At 26.0% G+C, this 23,855-nt stretch overlaps 1 protein-coding gene across 1 annotated transcript; it reads left to right on the top strand.

The window, feature by feature from the left end:
- Positions 1 to 912: 912 nt before the first annotated feature.
- LOC136084162 (uncharacterized) lies at positions 913 to 1,641 on the top strand. The gene has a single exon (XM_065804296.1). It carries the CDS (start codon positions 913 to 915, stop codon positions 1,639 to 1,641), a length of 729 nt encoding a protein of 242 aa, XP_065660368.1.
- Positions 1,642 to 23,855: the final 22,214 nt, after the last annotated feature.

Genomic DNA, 23,855 nt, shown 5'->3' with positions numbered 1-23,855 from the left:
TTTACAATGTGGTTTTGGACCTTGTTTAAGAGTTAAAGGATTGTTATTCTTCAGGTATAAGAATGTCAATTGTATTGCAATAGTTGTTTGCAGTAAATAATTGAGTTTTGTTAGAGTTAAAATCTGCAAACCACTGCTTACCCGAAGCTGTCACAGAAGAGAGATCAGATTAAAGATCAGCTGCTCGTTCTAAACGATCAAAAAATACACGACTAAATGTAGAACCTTGATACATCGCTAAATATAGAACCTTGCAGTTCGCCTAAAGTTACCGGAAATGAAGAAGGGTTAAGGCCTTCAAGCATAAATTTATGAATTATTAGAGATAAGAATAATTGTAGGATAGTTAGAGAGGTCAGAATGTTTTCTAGAGTTTTTAAGTATTAGAACCTCTTATTTGGCACATAATTTAGTTTAGCGAGGATTGAAGAAGAATTCTGGAGAATACATTTAAGACTATGATGAGTATTGTCTGAACCACAAGCCGTAGAAGACTAAAATTGAGAATTAGCATCAGAAGTTGAAGTGATTTGGATGTCTGACCATGAGTAACTTGATTAAGTGGAATAGCAATAAAATTAGAGGAAAAATTCTTCGCAATTAGTTCAGTCTTGAGAAGTTAACATCTGAAATAAGATACAAGATTTAGTAAACTGAGAGTATTGGAGCTTATCATTGTCTTTTTACATTAATTTCTTGCAATAGTAAAAAGACCTTTGTTATCAATTGAACTTCCGCATTTACTTTTGAACAGACGTGTTTTTATTGATCGAAGAAATTTTTTTTTTGTTTTTTTATAATACAAACTTCTTAAACTTAGTCGAAGCATTTTATGTACATATTTTATCGAAAATGAGTTCAAAACAAATCACTGACGTCTCGATAAAATTAGTTAGGGAAATTTTTCAAGAAATGTTCCAAAAACAACAAAATGATATACTATCGTTAATAAGTGCAAATTTAAAACTGACTAATGATCGAATCGATGGATTGCTGAAAGAAATTAGTACATTAAAGGAAACTTGTGAAATGTTAAAAAAAGATAACGTAAACCGAAATGCTGATCAAAATAAAACTAACAAGCAGTTGATAAAGTTTGAAAAAACACAAAAAGACATTGAGGAAAGTCTAACGTTTTATCAAGATTGCAATGACAAAAAAATGAGCGAGTTGGAAAAAAAAAAGTCATCGAATGCAAATATAGGTGAGAATGAAAAAAATAAATTTAGACAGCTGGAAGATCGACAAAGGCGAAATAATCTTCGAATTGAAGGAGTTAAAGAAAATGACAACGAAAGTTGGGATGATACGGAAAAAATAATAATAAACATTTTTGAAAATAATCTCAATGTAAATGGGGTAATCATAGAAAGAGCGCATAGAACTGGCATTATTGAAAAAAAAAATCCAAGAACAATTGTAATTAAGTTACTTAACCATAAAGACAAAGTAAAAATCCTAAAAAATGCCAATAAACTGAAAGGATCCGGAATTTATATCAACGAGGATTTTTCGCTGGAAACTTCCACAATAAGAAAGAAACTTCTTGAAGAAAGCAAATTGCACAGGATAAATGGTAAGTATTCCGTTGTTATATACGATAAGCTTATTGTTAGAGAATTTATAAAAAAAAAAAAATAATGATAAATGATTTTCTTACGTTTTTATATTACTTTTTGAATTTTAATATTGCTTTAAGTTATTTCTGATTTAAAATGGCTGATGAAACTGTTTTAACAAACATAAATTTTAATTCATTTGTATCAAAAAAGTCAATACTATTAAACAACTATTCGGATCCTGATATTAATTTTTATAATAATGATGAAATAATTAAAAATATTAACCCTTTATATTATGACCCAAATTCTAAAAAAATTGCTAATGGAATGGAGGATAACTATTTTTCAATGCTTCATATTAATATTAGAAGTATTCAAAAAAATTTTGAGTCATTAAAACAACTTTTATATAAAATTGGCATTAAATTTCAAATAATTTGTCTAAGTGAGACATGGTGTAAAGATAAAAACATTGAAAACAATTCTAATTTTCAATTACCTAATTATAAAGTAATTCATCAAGTTAGAGCATCTAATAAGGATGGTGGGGGTTTGTGTATATACATAAAAAACTCAATATTATTCAAAGTTAAACCAAATTTAAGTTCAACTACTAACGATTACGAATCGTTATGTATTGAAATTATTAACAAAACCTCAAAAAATATCGTCATTCATGGTTTATACAGACCGCCTTCAGGAAGCATTAAGGTATTTGAAAACCACATTAAAAAAATAATTAAAAATAAATCGTCTATGAATAAAGCTGTATATTTTATTGGTGATATCAATCTCAATATATTAGATTATGAAAATAATATATATATTAAAAACTTTTTTAACACCATTTTTCAAAATAGCTATATTCCACTAATCAATAAACCAACGCGAATAACTAAGGAAAGTTCAACATCCCTGGATCAAATTATAACAAATGAATTTATAAATGAAAATATAAGAACAGGAATATTTACAACTGACGTGTCTGATCACTTTCCGATTTTTATCCTATCGCAAAAATGCATATATAATGCCCAAAATGAACAAGAAAAAATAATTAAAACACGTTTAATAACCGACACTTCTATTAGTCATTTTTATAAGCTTCTATCCTGTGTTAACTGGGACACCCTAAAACTAAATCTAAACGCCAATAAAGCGTATGATATTTTTCTAACAGAGTTTCTTAATCTTTATAACAAGGCATTCCCAGAAGTTACTAAAGTAATCAAAACAAAAACACTTTTAAACCCTTGGATCACGAAGGGCATTCTTAAATCTTCAAAAAAAAAACAACGCTTATATAACAAGTTTCTTAAAAAAAGAACTCTTAAAAATGAAACTACCTATAAAAACTATAAACGGCTATTTGAGTCAATTTTAAAACGCTCAAAGAAACGTTACTATTCTGAACAATTAATAAAGCACAAAAATGATTCTAAAAAAACTTGGCATATTATTAAGGAGGTAATTGGAAAAAAAAGCTTATACAGAAATTTACTTCCTCTAAATCTTAAATTTAATAACAAACAAATGGTAAATAAATCCTTAGTCGCTGAAACACTTAACCAGTTTTTTGTAAATATAGGTCCTACTTTATCATCTAATATAGCAACTACTCAATCACACTTTAGTTCGTACTTAACCTCAACCAACCTTAATGTTATGTCTAATTATAAACTTACAGAAAAAGAATTACTAGACGCAGTCTCTTTATTAAAACCCAATAAAAGTTTAGGATTTGATGATATAAGTAGTAATGTCATTATCAAATCAATAAAACAAATTACAATTCCATTACTACATATTTTTAATTTATCTCTAAAACAAGGCGTTTTTCCAGATAACCTAAAAATTGCAAAAGTCATTCCAGTGTTAAAATCAGGTGATCCTTCCGATGTTACGAATTATAGACCAATCTCAATTCTTTCTTGTTTTTCTAAAATATTAGAGCGGGTTATGTATAATAGACTATATTCCTTTTTAAATGTTAATAATATTCTTTTTCATAAACAGTTTGGATTTAAATCTGGTCATTCAACTGATCATGCAATCACTCACCTTGTTCATGATATATTTAAAGGGTTTGATGAAGACAAGTATACCCTAGGTGTATTTATCGATTTAAGTAAAGCTTTTGACACTGTCAATCATCAAATCCTTTTATCCAAACTGAAAAGTTATGGTATAATAAATACTAATTTGTCCTGGTTTGATAGTTACTTGTCTAATAGAAAGCAGTTTATTTCATATGATAGCGGAAAAACGGAATATAAGTCAATCACCTGTGGTGTTCCTCAAGGATCAATTTTAGGACCACTTTTATTTCTCGTTTATATTAACGACTTATATAAATTTTCTAACATTTTAAACTTAATTTTGTTTGCAGATGATACAAACTTGTTTTATTCTAGTAAAGATATCAGTAAATTATTTCAAACAGTAAACAAAGAACTTGAAAAATTAACCCAATGGTTCAAATCAAACAAACTATCTTTGAACATCAATAAATCCAAATACACTTTGTTCCATCGTCTTCATAAAAAACAAGATATTCCATTAAAACTTCCTGATCTTTTTATTGATAACGCATTATTAAAAAGAGAGCAATCAATAAAATTTTTAGGTGTGGTTCTGGATGAAAATTTAACCTGGAGGGACCACATAGGTCTAATTGAAAATAAAATATCAAAAAATATAGGTGTTTTGTATAAAGCCAAGCAGTTTTTAAATCTATCTTGTTTAAAAAACTTATATTTTTCTTTAATTCATTGCTACTTAAATTATGCAAACGTTGCTTGGTGCAGCACAAACGCAACAAAAGTAAAAAAACTGTTTAGTAAACAAAAACAGGCTATAAGGATAATTACAAACGTAGACCGTTTCTCTCACACTCAAACATTATTTAATAAACTTAATATTCTAAATGTATATAAACTAAACCTTTACCATATTCTTATCTTCATGTTTAAACTTGATAAAAAAATATCACCAATGTTATTTAATTCACTTTTTGAAAAAATAAACCACATATACCCTACCAGATTTTCAAAAAACAATTACATTCAATCCAAAACACATTATTCAGCAACCAAATTCTCAATTGCTAACCGAGGTCCTAAGCTGTGGAATACAATATTAAATAATGATCTGAAATCTAATTATTCTTTAAACCAGTTTAAAACAAAACTTAAGCAATTACTGATGATACATGAAAATGAATTAAAGTTCTTCTAAAAAGCTTTTTAAACTAGCAAACAAAAACAAAAATTAACCTACTAATTACTCTTTAATATTATATTTAATATTCTAAACAATAGTCTGCTATTGTAAATGTATTTCTTATCTTATAAGTTTTGAATTTACAAACGATTTTTTTTAAGTTTTATTATTTGAAATACTAATTACTAAAAATATTGTAAAATTTTATAATTTCAATTTTTATTAAAAAAAGTTATTGTAAATTCTTTTTGTAATATTAATACTTATATATCATCTTATTTTACTAATCAGTTCTTAAATATAAATACTCTTTGAATTACTAAATATTTTAAACGTTATATATTTTATTTTTTGCATTATGTTAAAACATTTTATTTTATGAATATGCATTTTTTTTGGGGGGGGGGGCTTAATGATAAGATGAATTTTGTCTTCTTCAAGCCCCAGTCATGTAAATATTTGTTTTTATAAATTACGAGTGTAAATTATTTTCAATCGGCAAATACAATACTAAAAAAAAAAAAAAAAAAAAAAAAAAAAAAAAAAAAATCAATCTAAATGAATGATAAAAAAAAAAGATAATTGTTGAATATATCAGTTGAACAAGAAGGTGAAAATGAGGAGTAGAATGAGGCTTGATTTAGAGCATCTCTATAAAAGATAAATCTCTCTAAAGAGAATAAGCTATAAAACATCAAAAACAGCATCGTACTAACAAATTTCTCTTTTTTGTGATATTTCGGTCTTATTTGTATAGACTATTATCGGACATAAAAAACCAATTTAAAAACCGTTATAAAATTAAAAAATCATAAATAAGCCATTACAAAGACGGCGTCAATAAAAATTGTTTTGTTTTTTTAAGATTTTCTTAAATAGTGGTCTCAACTATTTGAAGCAACTTTTCTCCCGTTATCCCTGTTAAGCAGTACCAGGGATTGTTTAACCTCCTGAGATGTTTGCGCATAAATAATTTTTTAAGCGATTCCCTTATTTTCCTTTCATGATGGTTGTTAGTTATAAATAAATTTTTTGGGCGCAGCCAGTCAAATATCCCAAACAAAAAATAGAATTTTGCAAAGAAGCATAAAACACCAAACTATTAGCATGAATGGCAATTGGAATGCCTCTGGAGCAACTGAGCATTGCAAAGAATGCCATTGGATATTCGACTGGCTGCTCCCAAAAACTTTATCTAAAATAACAATTATCATAAAAGGAAAATAAGCCTTGAAATAAACTGTGCGCAAACATCTCAGAAATTAAACAATCCCCTGTACTGCTTAACAGGGATAACAAGGTTAAAGTTGCTTCAAATGGTTAAAGACTACTATTTAAGAAAATCATAAAAAACAAAACAATTTTTATTGGGGTTGTCTTTGTAATGGCTTCTTTATGATTTTTTAAATTTTATATTGTAATGGTTTTTAAATTGGTATTTTATGTCTGATGATGGCCTAAACAAATTAGACCGAAATATCACAAAAAAGAAAAATTTGATAGTACAATGCTGTTTTTGATGTTTTATAATTTCACTTACTACAAGAAATATTGCTAAAATACTCTAAAAAGAAGGAATAATAACTTCCATACTTGTTTCGATCCAGGAGGTTAGAGATACGACTCTTTTTTGCATACATAATATGGATATATAGGATATAAACATATATGTTTGCTATTTATTTAGATGCTGGCATATAATATTTACATATTTGTATAAACTTTATATGGTATTTATATGGTGTAGTATTTGCCGAAAGCTAAGATGATAATTAGATGGATGAGTAGTTTGACTAGTTTTGATGATGGTAAAGATAATGAGGATGATGATGGTGATGATGATGATGATGATGATGATGATGATGATGATGATGATGATGATGATGATGATGATGATGATGATGATGATGATGATGATGATGATGATGATGATGATGATGATGATGATGATGATGATGATGATGATGATGATGATGATGATGATGCTCATGTGGATCATGATGATTTTTGTATATATATAAACACGCATATTTTGTATAAAATATTACATGAGTTTTGAATTAAAATAATATACTTGGGGATGTATAAATGATTATGCAGCCCAAAGTCACAAATCCAGTCCTGATTTTTTTTTATCAAACCCGGCCCTGGTTTTGGTCAAATATCAACCCCAATCACTTATGGTGATTGGGGTTGATATTTGACTAAATAATTTTGATATTTGACTATTATACTTATTAAATACTCTTAGTAAATATTTGTGAAAATATCTAATACCTAGTGAAGGATTTTGATACTGTGTAAAAGATTTTAAAAAAATGGTAAACTAGTCAACACCAGGCTAATACAAATAAAATAATACAGAAAAATTTCAATTTTAGAATAAATCTAAAAAAAATAATGAAGAGAAAAAATAATTAACAAAAAAAAAGAAAAGACAATTAAAGAGCAGTTAAAATGTTTACATGGGCAAAAGCAAGAGCAAAGTCATATAATTATGACATTTTTGTGATCCCAATTGCTTTTATTTATTTGCAAATGATAATCCCTCCATCTTTTATTTAATTAAAATGTTTATAATTATATATATTTTATAATGTACATATTGATAGGTTTTAATTGAAAAAACTACACACTGTTATTATTACTTTATACATATTGGGGAGGGGGACATAATTTATTGACAAAAGATGCGGGTCATCCTCAATGTTACCTCTAAACTTTGGAAAACAAAATAAATAAAATTCTAAATAAAATGACATAAAAAGACAAAACCAATTACAATGCAAAAAAGTTATAAAAAGTAAAGTGACTACAAAACAATAATAATATTAAAGCCTAAAGAAAATCATGAGTGTATATAACAGCAAGAGAAATCCTTTGTAATGTTATTACAAGAATCTGCGGGGAAATATTCATAGGTGAATACTGTATATATGCACCTCCCTAAGGCCTGGAATGGCAATACAGTCAAGAAGGCTACTTGACTAATTGTGGTTACAACCTTCTGTCAACTCTGTAAGAAAGAAACAAGTTGAGTGGGGTAACATAATTGACCTGGTGGGGATCGAACTCGGAACTTCTTGCTAATCAAGCAGGGGCAACGAATCTAATAAAATGATCAGAAATGTAAAAAATTATTATTATGTACCTGTAATGATCAATTTAAACAAATTTAGGGAAATTTTTGTTTACCTGTTTTTAAATGCTCAAGAAGCTCTTGTGACTCTAATGTTATCAAAAAATATATATATTACACATCATTCTATTTTCACTCTATATTTCATCTTTCAGAAAATATAAGGCTTTTTATCTGCAAGTATATGAATTTTTATATATGGCTAATGGGGCATGGTCCCCACTTTTATGTAGCAGAATATTACAATTGATTTTTCACTACTTTCCGAACAAGCTAGAGCTTTCAAACCTTTGGCATTCTTTTAGTGTCAATAAACGTGCATGTTAAAATTAAATTATATAAGGCCTGAGACACCAGAGGGGGCTAGAGGCTTTGTCTCTTTTTTTTGTAAAGGAATCTTACGACAGATTTTTCACTAGCTTCCAGACAAACTGGAGCCCTGAAACTTTTAGCTTTTGCGTAGTCCTAATGAATGTGTATTAAAATTGTTTCTAGGGCAGATGACCCAAGGGTCCATGGTGCTAGAGCACTTGAGGTTGTCCCGGTTATTTTTATATAAGAGTTTTTATTTTTTATTTTTAACAAAGTAAAGGTTTTTTGAAAACATTGACTTAAAAAATTATTTTGGTTTATACTTGTTCCGTTTAATTTTTGATCATTCTATATTCAATGATCTTTCTAAAAATGTTTTAAGAAATTTTTTTTCTTCAAATATTTTGAGAAAATGTGTTAATTAAAATATAAATTTTTCTTGGAGTTAAAGTTTTCAAGGAATTTTTTTTTTACTACGTACTCTCAGCTGTATAAAAATCAGCAAAATCTGAGATATATGGCAACATTTTTAAAAGTTTCTGGGTCAATCGAAATAAAATTACCCTAGTATAACATTTCTTGTTTTATCCAGGGCTGTGGAGTCAGAGTTGCAGAGTCACAACATTTTTAGCAGAGTCGGAGTTGCGAAACGACGCCGAATCCAATAGTAAAACTTCTCGGTATTGCACTTGCATGTACAAAATATTCAATTAACCTTATATTCATATTAAACCTTCAAAGAACTTTGGATAAATTTGGCAAAAAAAAAAAATTTTAATTATTGCGTAATATTTTTTAAGAGTTTGAGTAGTACTCTGAAAATTGCAACGATTTTTTTTACGACTCCACATCCCTGGATTTATCTCAGAAAAAAGCGTGGCTAATTTTTGGAACTACAATTAAACACTTAAAGAGTTTCTAGTTTTACAAGTTATTAGGCAAATTTTTATTACTGGAGTGACTCTTCATTTAATTAAGTCTCATCATTTTATTGCGGCAATTTCTTAGTGCTCCAAAAACCCTTATTCATCAAGTTTTTTTCCTCAAACATTAGTTCTTTATAATTTGCTTCCTTCATCTTGCTTTCCTGATTCATAAAATTTTCAACCTTTTAAGTTGTCAATTGTTATCTTGCACTATGAACTTCATCTTTTCCTTCCAGTTACTTCCAACTCTAATAGTGGTTGTTTGCAGCCTTGTTTAAAGCAATGATGTTGAAAAAAAAAAATAATAAAACCTTCGTTTAAAGTCTTATGTTATTACAATGTCAATACTCATAAAAATTGGCTCTTTTTATAATGCAATGAAACCCTACACATCCTATAGGGAATATTGAATGTATAAAAAAATTACACCAGAAACTGATTTAATTTTTGAAACTACCATACAGTAACTAAAATATGAGGGTTAAACGAGTGAGTCCTGGATTTTAGGTGTTCAAGATAAGTAACTTTCAGATATGGTGCAAACTTTAAATTTTGTAATATTGATACTGAAGTCATATAATAATGATTTACTGAAAAATACGACAATTGGAGCTTGAAAACAAGCTTAACCTAAAAGTTTAAGTCCCAGGCCCTGTAAGTTTGTGTTTAAAATTTCATCGATAAACTGTTTGTTATTAAAAAGTTATAGACATTGTTTCATAGCCTTATTTTACTAAACAACTTTAACTTCTCTCAAACATTTAAATGTTTTTAAAATGAAAAGAAAGATATTCATTATTATCCAGTGAAAAAGACTTGGTTTAATGTTTTAAAATATTTGTGTTGTCAAGTAGTTTTGAATATTGCCTTTGATGAGTTCTCTTCCATGAAGTTTTTTTTAAGTTTAAAATTTTTCTTCTCTTCATTAAATGAAAATTCCTTTGATTTTGTATAATTATCAAGACAAAAAGTCTAAGTGTTTCCACTTAAAGGATGTAGCTCCATGGGAGCAAGCACTTTTATAATATTTGTTTCTTCTGATTTAAAAGTTTTATTGTAAAATTCAGCAGATTAATTTGATTTATAGAAATATTTTTTTCGCAAACATTTTTGTAATTACTAGCTGATAATGTAATCATTTCAAGCGTTCTCAGGCCTTGTTTTAAATAAAAAACAGCTTAGCACATTAGCTTGTTGCGATTTTGATGTCATAAAACTATCTTTATTTTTAATTTTTATATAAATTTATGGGCATTAACTTTTTCAACTACCATAATAAAATATATTACTGCAAAAGAAGACTAGTTAAGAAAAACTAAATTAGAAGTCTATTATTTGTTTATGAGTAATTGTCTAAACTGGAAGTGTTAATAAATAACTAATCTAAAAGTGATTTTTTGTAAATATACATATTGTGGAATGTCTATTTTGTCACAATTTTTTGTTTTTTAAATATTAAGTAAATAAGTTTGATATTATACTTTTTATTATCATTTAATATAATTTAATTTCTTTCTTTTCTCTAATATAATTTCTTTCTTTTCTCTGCATTTGTATAAACGAATTAAAATGTTTTAATTTTTTTTTTCATTATTTCTTAAAATTGTGGCTTAGCAAATAGTAGTAATTTTTTACTTTTAAAAATTTAAACAAAAATTAGAAATTTTACAAACAAAAATTATTACTTGTTGCAAAAAAAAAATTATTTTAACAGGACTTTTTTATGTAAGGTTTCTAAGTACCATTTATCAAAAAATATATACCATTGCGCTTTCACCTGCTTTACGACAAAAAAGTAAAACATGCACTTTATACACATTTTTGATATGGTGTTATAACATGTTTACAAGGAATTTTTTATTCAAATTTTTTTCTAAATTCTAAGGAAATTTCTGTTTTCACTTTTTTGATATCGCACAATCTATTAATTATGTAAAGCTGATGATATTATTTTTTCAACTATTTTTTTCCGCAAAGAGCTATCCTTGCAGCGGTTTTTTCGCCGCTAGAATATTACTTCGAGCATAAATATTTGTAATAGTTAATTAAATAAAAAACTTCTTTAATAAATAAATTCTGTTAATAATTTTTCAATACAATGTATCAAGGGAGTTTAGGCCTTCTGTAATTAGTGTAAATAATTGTATTATATATAAACTATTTTTGTGTTGTGTCAGAAGGAACATTGTGGATGCGTCATATATTATATTGTATATATTATATACAATATAAAATATGACGCTTCCACAATGTTCCTAATATAATATAACGTTTATAATGTTTATTATACCCTCAGGTGTATACAAACAAAGCAAGACAAACAAATATAGACTTACAATTACACCCTCATTATTAAATATATTTATATTTGATAACGTTATCAAGTATATCTAAACAAAAATAAATTCTTTTAAAGTTTGTCATAAATAATGTTTTTTTATTTTTTTTATAAAATCAATCATTATAACATAATTATTATTATAACAAAACAATCATTATAACAAAACAATCATTATAACAAAACAATCATTATAACAAAACAATCATTATAACAAAACAAAATAAAAAAGAATTAAAATATTAAAAGTGGCACCAATATAAAATAAAATTTAAAGTGTACAATTTTTAAGGTTGTATTTTTTTTTTTAATTTTGTATTTTTTTATTGTTTGTTATGAGAAATTTTCTAAACAAATATTCTTGCAGCTTCAAGATAAGAAAGAAAAGTTATTTTATTACATTTCTTTATTGATTTCTTTTCTCTATGTGTCATATTAACATCTTTTTTTCTTTCTTTTGCTGAAGATTTTTGATGAAAAAGTTAGTTTAATAAAAATAAAATTTTCATTGTTTTTTCTTAACTTTTGTGAATATCAGTTAAATATAAAAATATCAAAATAATTTGTAAGGTTTTTTACGTAATCATCATTCAAACTTCATAAGTGGTTTTTATAAAGCTAATAGCTTCTTTTATCTTACCACTGAAACAATATCTTCAGACTTGTTTAAATAATAAAAATAAGGAAAAGTAGCTTGACTGAAATGGTTTACGGTTTACATGAAATGGCTTAATGCGTACATTATACGCTTAAAATGTTACATTATACGTCTTAATGTTGGCCAACTTCATATCATATGAACAAAAATATTTAATTTATCTTCATCAAATCGTTTTTTCAGATTTGCATAGGACTCTTGCAAATTTTCTACAAGTGCAATAATATTAAGTTTATTGACCCCACCAACTTTGTATTAATTTTTTCACTTTTTCCACTGACACCTCACAACAATCTAAGATCTAATAATTTTTCAAAAATTCAGTTCCTTCATCAATACCAACTTCTGAGTTGAGTTTTGGTCTTCCTCTTTTATCTGTATTTGATCCAGATGTTAAACTACTCCTAGGAAGGTATATAGCACATTAGAAAAACTTTTGGTTTCTGGTAAAAGCAGTTTCTTTGATGTTAAAAAAACCATGTGGTTTGCTCAAAATTATGCTGGTATTACCTTACTTTCTATTTTTATTAAATTAGTTTGACATCTTCCACAAGTTCATTTGAAAAAATGGCTATCATTCAAGTTTATATTATCAATAAAATATTTTTTTAATTCCTGTAAAAACTACACTTCCATTTTGAATTTTACTTGAATTTTTTCCTTTTTCATAACGAATTAAACAAACTTCTACTTTGGCTGTGAGTTTCAATACAGCATTTCAAATGAGAAGAACTTAATAATGTAGAAACATTAAAACTAAGGATATTACAAATGCAACAGATAAAAAAGCTTTAGTAACAATAATGCAAACAAAAAAACAAAAAATCGTTGAAAGTAAATGTTGTTTTATGTTAAATAATTTCAATGACTTTAGCAATAAAGTATGAATTTAACGGTTATTTAAATTTGAGTGACACAAAAGGTAGTTTGTAAAAGTAAAATAGTAAAACTTTTATGAACACAGTTCAGCAAAATATTTTTTTAAATGACATCAGTTGATTATTCAAACAAAGGAATAGGCTATTGGAGCAAACATTTTGAATTTCAAGGTAAACATATAATGCTTGTAATGATTAGATTATCAGATAGTTATTACAAATATGCTTGCAGAAAAAAAAATGTAAATATCAAAGTTATCTGCTGCCTCTTATAATAACTGTGTGAACCAATCACTTTTAAATCTACCAGATGAAACAAAGATTATAAAAGTGCTAGCTCATGTAGCCACGGAACATCTTCTAAATGGAAACACTAACAGACTTTTTATTTGTTTAGATAGTTATACAAAATCAAAGGAAATTTTTTTTAAAGCATAGGAGTGTAATGTAAAACTAGGCTTATAAAGACCAAAACTTCATGGAGGAGAATTCAAGGGGGATAAGAGTTCAAAACTAATTGGTAACACCGGTATTTTAAAACATTAGATCAAGTCTTTTTCACTGGGTTATGAAGAATATGGTTTTCTGAAGCATTTAAATGTTTGAGAGAAGTTAAAGTTGTCTCGGAATGACTTTAAAGTAAGGCTATGAAACAAAAATCAAAGAATTTTAAGAAGCCTACTCTGAACTTGGATTAATAGTATCACCTAAAGTACGTTCTTTAGTGAAGCATACAATTCTATTTACTTGAGTAAAACATAGAATTTTTTAAAAAAGCATCAATTGATTATCCAAACAAAAAACTAGGCTATTGGAGCGAACAAGGCTCTTAATCTGTTCATCATAAATTTAGTCAGTTCTGGGAAAAGAGTTACAAGATATCCAGCTGTCACAAAAATTATTCTAAAAACCATCTTACAGCTGTTGTTATGTTGCATACAACTCTAGTCATACTTTTCTCTCAAAAAATCTTATTGAATGAGTTTATATATTTGTTAATTTTTTTAATTGTATTTATTTATTGAATTTTTATATTGTGAAAAGTTACTTTGCAAAAGTAAACTATCAAACTTATTCAATATTAAAATTATATAAAAATGTTTAGTATGTGTTTTTAATTTTGGTATTTAAGTTTTTATCAGGTTTACTCAAACTCAATAGTTTAAATGATGATTTTATAAAAAAAAACGATGAGTGAGTGTTACAAGAATTACCCTAGTTTGATCCTAAGCATCCTTTGCTAGCGTAACACCCTTTAAATATATATATATATATATATATATATATATATATATATATATATATATATATATATATATATATATATATATATATATATATATAAATTTATATATATATATATATATATATATATATATACATATATATATATATATATATATATATATATATATATATATATATATATATATATATATATATATATATATATTCAATTTTATATTGACAAAAGTTAAAATTCATTGCCAGAATTTTAAATTTCATCATAAAATTTTTTTTTGTTGTGAGCATTTTAGGCTATTTGTTGGAGTTTTCTTATGAACAATTGAATAATTGATAAAATTTTAAATCCTATGAATAATTTCTATTTAATTTAAAATATAAAAGTTAATTTTATTTCATTACAAATGGGGCAAGAATTTAAATTTTTAGGTTAAGCTGTGTGTGTGTGTGTGTGTGTGTGTGTGTGTGTGTGTTAGTGTGTGTGTGTGTTTTTCACCTTTTTTATAACATTTGTTCGTAAGATATAAATAGTCTTTTTTAAAGTTTTTTTATATTTGACTATTTTAAATAAAATTTTTTTGTAAATTCGTTTACTTTTACTTACTTTTAATTGCTTTATTTATCAACTTGATTTTCTACTTAAAAAATGATTTGTTTTTATTCTCTACTTTTTATTTATATAACTTGCTAATGTTTATTATCTATAGATACCTGCTAATATTTATTCATGTTTCTCTTGATAATGGATGTTTAAGTATAGAATGTAAGTTATTATTTTCAACTATTCTCTTATTATGATTAGTATTTCATTAGTTGTTTTGTTATTTTTTTTTATTACTTTTCTGCATGTTTATCAAAAAATAAAGAAATATTCCTTAAAGGTGTAATGTATTTATTCCATGGCCTACTATAATGACAAGCTGTGTAAACATACAGCTTTTAAAAAATCTGAAATTTAAAAAAAAAGTCTTTTTTCATGGAAGCATTTGCTTTTCTTTTTTTGTTTTTAATAAATAATGAGTTATTAATATAACTATAGTTATAAAATGAGGTTATTATAATTATAATTATAAAATATTGGGTTATATATATAATATATAAATATAGTATACAATATATAATTATAAATTAAAAGTTCATAATTAACTTTAAAATGTCGTTAATAAAATCACTAAAACAAAAAATTTTATTTTAAATCCAAGTCACATTTCATTAGATATAAAATGTATCTTTAAGTGGATTATCTTCTACTGCTATCAATGTAAACCTAGGACATTTTAGTTTTTTTAGGCAAATTGCTTTCATTAACAAGAAGATTATGAAACACATTAAACAAAATATCATCTTGTATTACATACTTACATTTGTCACAAAAATGGTTTGATAAAACTTTTAAATCATTAGCAGTAATACCAGTATTCAAACAAAGTTTAGTTTTTTTATTGTCAACTTTTTTATAATATTTGCTAAGCATTTATAAAATAGGTACCACCTGATCCTTCAAAAGTCAAAGTCTTCCAAATGCTTTTCCAATAGGGTCACTAGTAAAATGTGGCAGACTTACTTATGAATTGTAGCTAGTAAATGTTTTACAAGTTCAACCATTTCATGGCATGGATGAAAATAAGCATAAGAAGTATCTTGTATTAATTTTTTATTTTATGACTTTGTTTTTCAGGAGGCATTTTTTCGATCACATCAGCCAAATTTATAGGAAAGTTTAAACGTTTATCATTGTTTGATGAAAAAACAGCAGAATTTTTATCCTTAGTAAAAGTAACTTCATAAATTCCTTTAACATTAACAATTTGGTTTAGGATAAATTGCAGTTTCAATAAGTTGAGACAAATTTACAATAGTAACTCTCCATGAAGTTAAGTGGCATTTAATAGCACAAATATTCCATAACTAAACATTGCCATTGTGTGTATGTTTAATTGTCAGTTTAATTTTTTAGAAATATAGCTTTTACCTAATTATTATGGTCCAATTGTTGTTTTGCTATATACTAGACGTAAAGTAAGTTTCAATTATAAAAAATAAATTTTGTTAGGAATCAAATATCTGGCCTTATGTATATAATTATTTTAAAGTAAATACAATCTTTGCATACAATAGAAGTGTAGGCTTTTGCATTTAAAAATATTTAAAGTATTGCAACCAATATCAAATGCAAGTAAATAAAACTCTTTAAAGCATTATAAATTTAAAAAACTATTTATATATAGACAATATACAGATAAATGAATGCACTTCATTAAAAAAAATGAAGCAAAGTTCTTCTGTATTTTTATCATTGCATATTATTTTGCCAAATATCTATAATATTTGTTCATTAATATTAAGAAAAGGTTTCGTTGCCTAAAAAAAGCAGCATCTTTTTTGGATAAAATTCATATCCAATAAACAAAGAATAATGTTAAAGAGCAAAATATATATGAAATGTAGTTAAATAACTATATAAAAAAACTATATAAACTCTTCAGAGCATGAAGAGACAGATACAGTAGAAAGATGCAACATTGTCGAAGTCAAGTCATGTGAGAATGAGTTTTGATTGATGTAACTTGAGAATGCTCTTTTGAGCAGCAACCATTATAGTATTCAAAGAAATATTAAAGATTTGCAATCTTAATGCATATTATATGCGAAGTTATTGTATAAGGAATTTTTATACATAAAGTCTTTGTGTAGGGGACTTTATATCCGAGGTGTTTGTGTAAGTAAATTTATGTGGAGTCTTTGTGTAAGGGAATTTCTTTTGAAATCAGAGGGTAGTAGCCATCAACACTGAGATCAGAAAATAAATTTAATGAAAATAAATTTATTTTATATAGTGCAAGTAAGTCTAGGAAATATTGAAAAAGATAAATTAACAAAAATATTTATAACATAAATTGAAACAATTCGGAAGTTTAATAAATTAAAACAACTTGTGTTTATTTTTTTGTGCCACTAAATTTGGAAAAGCCTAAATACCAGGTAGCACCAGAAAAATTAAACCAACGCTGGAAATAATTATTTTAAGGTTGCTGATCAATACTGGTCGGCTGAAATAAATTTAAAAAAAAATCTTTTAGTAATATTAATCTTTTAGTAAAACATTTTTATATTTTGCTTTTAGTTCGCAATTAACCTTTTCACTTCTCTGTATAGCCTTTTTAGCATATTGTTTTGAATCACCCAAATCAAAATTTTTTGAACAAAAAGTTTTCACCTATTTGATGTTTTTAATTATAACTTTCTTTCATTAAGTTTTACTTTTATCTCTGATCAGTATCCGGAGAATACAGCGGCTCTACCGAAACTGATTTCTTATTAAATGAAAAATTGTCAAATAATTTTTTTCCCGCCACCTGTCATATTTTTCTGCCACCAATTTATTATTATTATCATTTTATACTTTCTATTTAATTTTATTACTTAAAACACATTGTTTTGGCAATTAATGATCTCAAACTTTTGAGATGTTAATAATATTTCAAGCAAAAATAAATTGTCTAAACTGCTTAAATTGTTTTTATGTTCTCCAGTTTTACCCACTGATCAAAAGCCTGCGTTATTGTTTATTTAGACTTTAAAGAATAATATTTCTAGTTATAATTTCAAATTTATTTAATTCAAAAAAGTTTAATTCATTTATAAAAAATTCATTTAACATTTAATAAACTTTTGAAGGAAAGTGAGAAAAAATCTGTTATGATCTCAAACTGTGTTTATTCCAGTAATTAAAACATTCAGTATTTTTTATCATTCAGTGTTTTTGCCTATGAGTCATTGCTTGCTAAGAGGACAAAGGAATAACATGGACCGCCTCAGATGAAACTTGGTGGGTTGGTTTATATCAATGGGAAAAGCAGTACTTGAAATTTCAGCATAAAGCTGAAATTTCCAGCTTTTGTGGTTTATGAGATATGGCCATTTGAAATTTCTGTTTTTTCCCAAAAATATAAACTTCAGTAGGAAAAACATGTTTTGTTCATACTTTGAAGCTCTATATTTTAAAAACAAAATTTCAAAAAACCTTCTAGTTTTTTTTTATTGTATGCAACTCTAGGCTATAATAAAACTTTGACATTGAATTTTTGAATGTCTTGTTTTATACATAATAGCTACTTAAAAATTTGTTAGCAAAGATAAAAAGTTGATTTTTGATAGGTCAATAAACAAAACCTCTAATTTTAAAAGTGAAAAAACATATTTTTGTTAGTTTCTATAAAAGATAGGCTTCCAAATTTCCATATTTGTAAATAACAAAAAAATGCTTTGTTGCTAGACTGTTGTTCCTATGGAAACCTTGTACTGCATCTTAATATTCAACAAAACCTAGTAATAAAATATGATTACTTGGTAATTTTATTTTCAGATCCTGCAAATAAGTGGCTTGATTTTTGGCTATATAGTGATAGTCTCTAAATTGGTCTATTTGTTGACAAGTTTTTTTAATAAAATCATCCACTGGAAGAGTTACTGGAACTATATCATGTTTTTTGTTGGCTTTTTGCAACTGATTAAAAGATTAACAGATTAAACTGATTTTTCCATGCTGTGTTTATCTAACAAAGTAGTAAATATGGATTGCAAATGTTAAAAAAATAATATAAGTTTTTTTTTGATTTGATTAAAAGCATTAAATACACATGCCAGGTGAATGAAGTTTATAATTTAGTTAAACTAAAAAAGTGATTATAAATAAGGTAATCATATAAATAAAGCAATAGAGTTTAATGGTGTTTCTGGAGATAAACCTTTTTTAGCTTCATGAATACTTAATTTATCTTCTTAGTAAATTGTTTTTCAAAGCCAATGGCTCATAACCTTGCTCTTGAACCACAAAAATGTGGTTTAAGATAAATTTTTTTTATTTTTTTATTTTTTATTAAACCATTCCAACATTAAATCATTTAAAACATTCCAACATCCAAACCATTAGGTTTTAAACCAATCCTACAGAACGCTCAGTTATTCTTGAAATCTCTCTATATAAACTCAAATATAAATCTTGACTAAAATTAATAAATTGTTCTGCACTGTGATGTAGAAGATCAAGAAGATCAGTGACAAATTGTTAACATGGAAATAAGTCCTAGTCCCAACTGGTTTTCAGTCCTTCTATCTCATGTTATATATTTAACAAATCAAAGAAAAACCAATTACGGAATAGGAAAAACTAATTATGTAATTAGTTTAAAGATAAACATTAATCAGCTAGGCACATAGCCACAAATCTTTCATTTAAATACCAACTCTGTTTTTTGTGTTTTTAAAGGGTTTTTGACACAAATTTCATGAATCAGCTTTTCTTATTGCAAACTACATGGTATGTGAAGCTTTTGGAATTATTAACTTAATCTTATCTTAACTTGTTCTTAATTGTTTAATTTGCCTTAAAACATTTTTCTTAGAAATTGAATTACCGTCAATGCTTTGCCAACTGTTATTTATAACATAAATTTTGCACTCAGTGCAGCCAAACCTATTCCAAATCATAATTCAGTCGGAGCTAAATTGTTCTTAATATTAAAAATAAAATTAAGAACTACAGACTTTTTAAATTTTCTAAAAGGCTGGAGATAATGTCTATTTATTATCTCCATTATAGTAAGTGTCTAAACATTTTATTGTCTCCTCAGATTTTTCACTAACTAACATTTGTTTGTTTCCTAATGGATCATTTTTAAAAGAGGAGGATACATTCTCCTTTTTAAAAAACAACATTTTTGCCTAATTAGTTTTGTGTTTGTTCAAATTCTTTTTATTCCTTTTTAAATCAACAATCTTGTTTCTAAATGGCAAATTAAAAGTAAAAGAATTCATTAAAGATTTTGCAACTAAAAAGATTTATACATTGATATTTTCTTAATAGAAATTTATTACTATATTATTTTTATATTATATTAAATTTATTATTATATTATAAAGTCAATTTAAATTTGGACTGAATTGTAAATTTACAAACATTTTACTATAATATAGTAAACATCTGATATGTTAGTCAGTATTTTCTTAACCTGATAAAGGGCGCATGGTAAATTTTTTTTCCATGAGACAACCTCCAATTTTAATTCATTAAGCGATAAAAAAAAATTAACAGCTAAATTTATTGTAGAAATGTTTGGAACACATAGGACAATCTTTGTTATAAAGTTTTCTTAATAAGCAATTGTGTTATGGGTTATATGTTATGTGTTATATATTTATTTTCAAACTTTTTCCAACATGAAAAATTTCACAGTGAAATATTTTTTTGCAATACAAGTAAAAGTTCATCTATTGCCACTATGCCGTTTCCAAAAAAGTTCGTATATGTATATATTTATATGCATATACATAAATACTTACATAATCATTATTTATTTTGATTGATAGGCAATATATGGCTTTGAGATTGTAAAAAAACATCCCAACAACACTTGAGGTAATTAATGGCAGATTTTCAATATAATTTTAATTTCTAATAATTTTTTAATTTTTCTTGTTAAACAATCCTTTTTTTTTAAAGATTTTATTTAGATAAAATAGTTTTTTTTTAATTATGTTAATTATTTATATATTCTGTTTATATTTTTTAGTCTGTTAGAACTATTAGTAATCTTATTGGGTATCCAAGTAAGACTTTTTATGGTGATGTATGGCTAACAACAAACAGATCAGAATAAGATATGGATCATGCTGACTTAGCATATTCAAATGTTGCTCTTCCGTGTTATACTGATGGAACATATTTTTTAGATTCACCTGGGTAAGATCATTATTTTTGATCTGTTATCACAACAGTCTCGCGTTATTATAACAAATTTCATTGTTGTAATATTGAGTTATTTTTTAATAATAAATTATATGACAGTAGATTTAAAAAAAATCGACTACTTGTTTTTCAAAACATTTATTTTTCAAAAAATTTATTTTAAAAACATTAATTGTTGAAAACAAATAAAGTGCCAAAAGTTAATTAGAGACAAATAATTTTTTATGCTGTTTAAAAAAAAGGGCACAAATTTTTAGGGTTCAAAGAATCGAGGAAAAACCATAAAAACATTTAAAATAGCTGGTTCTTCCAGTCAAAATTTTAGATGTTTATGCAGCTTAACCAGGTATAACCGGGTTATGATTGGTTAAAACTATGCATCGATTAAAGTAACTAAACTAATACATAGAAAGCCTTTGTTAAGATCAATGATATAAGATATCAAAGTTTATGACACCTGCCCAGACAACTTAATTAAGTTTTTTTTAAAAAAAACTTCCAGCAAAATGGCAGCAAGTAACTATTTAATTTTGAACTTAAGAAGGAGTTAAGAGTTAATGAAATAAGAGCATGAAGGGAAAGATTGAGTTTTGGTTGATGGAACAAGAGATGATAGGTTATTTTAGCAGAGAAGTAGTATTTGTGAAAAAGTTGAATAATTGCAACCTTACAATGATAGGAGAGAGCCTAAAGCTTGGTAGTAGTTAGAGCAGAAATACATTTTGATGTTTTCTCCATCTTTTCTAAATTAGAAAAGGGCATTATTAGATGTTTTAGCTTAAATATGACAGCAGTCTTCCATACAAGGACAAATAAGAATTTAATTTTTAAAAGCAAGAACTTATAGATTGTGACAATCTTATCTAGTTGATAAAAAAATGATGGTATTCTTTTGTATATCAAAAATGTTTTTAATACTAGATTGATTTCTATTGTTTTTAATACAAGATTGATTACCAATTTTATACCACAATTTTTATACTATATTGTTTAAGTAATTACTGTTGTTACAATAAAAATTTAGGTTATTTCAATATTTATTATTATTGTTATTATTATTATAAAACAATTAGGTTCTCAAAAGATTCATTAACCACAAATGGTTACTGATTCTGATCTGAGACAAGGCCTTCTCAAACAGGCTGCTCATTTCCTGAAATGTGCGACAGCTCATTTTCCATAAAATTAGCGAAGGCCGACTTTTTTACGGTTAAATTATTTTTTATTCTTGGTTTTGTAAACAAACTTCAGAAACAAAGAGCTTTATGAGAACAAAACATTTTGATTAAATTTATTTAATTTTCGGATTAAATTTCGGAAGCAAAAAATTGTTTGAATTTTTTTTTACGTCAATAAGTTAGTTACAATAAAAATTTAAGTTATTTAATTTAAGTATTAGAGTTTAGCTAAGAATGACTAAATCTTATTTTTAAAACTATATGTTTATTTTAGCTGTTTAACACTTGTAACAAATAATATATTTTTTGATAAAAACAAACAAATATATTACTTTATTAAAATTATTTTGACTTTTTTGACTCAAAGTATTTTATTTTCAAGTTGAAAGTTTTAACTGTTTATTAAACATTTCTTCCCAAAATCTTTAGAGTGTTTTTTACAATAATTGTTTAAAAAAATGTTTGCCAAAATGCAGCAAACCTTTTTAACACTTCAAACAAGCAATTGAAATTTACTATTATAGTTTCAACAAATACTTGGCACACCTTGCTAATCTTTTATAAGTTTTTTGCAAAGCACTCTGGGTATCCATTGTTAACTTTTTCTCTCTTGATTTTGAATTTATGCATTTCAACTTTTCAGCAAAATAAGTAGTATAGTTCTCTAAGAAATCTATTTACCAATCGTTGACTGAAGTAAAAGGTTTTCTTCGAATATCATTTAATCTAATATCTAGACCTTTTGCTTTACTGTTGACAATAAGCCACCACTTGACAACTGTTTCAATAAAAAGTGCAGTATCTTCAGCATCAGGAAAATTTACATGTGATGCTGCAACTGTTTCGTCACAAAAAACTTTTAGAGCTAATCCAACATTTTGTTGTTCATTTGATTTTGGTGACACAGTTTTTTGTGTTAATGGCAACTTAACTATTCGATTATCTGCATGAAGTTGAATTATAAATTTCTATTCTGCAAGTTGCGCAGTATCGTTATCATTTAGCAGTTTATATTTTAAAGATTGTATTTTTTCAGTGATCCAATAATTTCGAATACATTTTAAAATATGCACTGTGTCATTGAAAAGATAATATTCTGCATTATTTTTTGCATTAAAATATTAAAATGTTTTTTGATTTACTCGACAGTTATCCATTATTAACTCAAGAGCCTTTCCATCTGCAATTATAATTTAATTCTTCACTAAATCCATCACGCTTGTTTGAAAATTTGTTGTAACTTTACAAACTGGAAAAACTTTTATAACAAGTTGTGGGCCACCAAAAAGACAAAGGAGCATTAGTGCTAAAGCTGTTTTTGCTATTTCTTGGACATTTTTTGTTTCACTGTACACAATCCCTATAATCAAACAAAATTAATAACTTCTTAAAAAATAATTTTTTTTTAATGATTTATTTTAACTAATTGTGAGTTCTACAATTATTGAAGCTTATCAAGCAATAGTTTAAAAATAAACTAAAAACAAAAATCTTGGCTTTCCAGTTGGAAGTTAAAAATAACTTACCACCAGAATACTGTAGCACAGGTTTTATGTACACCTCATCAGTCAAGATAAAGCAGTATTTTTGAAATTCCTGAAGTTCTTTAAATATCATCTTTAAATATTCATTATCTTCAAATTTATTTA

Source organism: Hydra vulgaris, chromosome 08 (genome assembly GCF_038396675.1).
Source record: "Hydra vulgaris chromosome 08, alternate assembly HydraT2T_AEP".
Classification (NCBI taxonomy): domain Eukaryota; kingdom Metazoa; phylum Cnidaria; class Hydrozoa; order Anthoathecata; family Hydridae; genus Hydra; species Hydra vulgaris.
The sequence above is the reverse complement of the archived record's forward strand: the minus strand, read 5'-3'. Positions and strand labels throughout refer to the sequence as shown.

Bases quoted from the DNA above. Each gene is read 5' to 3' on its own strand.
- LOC136084162 (XM_065804296.1), top strand. From the start codon at position 913: ATGTTCCAAAAACAACAAAATGATATACTATCGTTAATAAGTGCAAAT.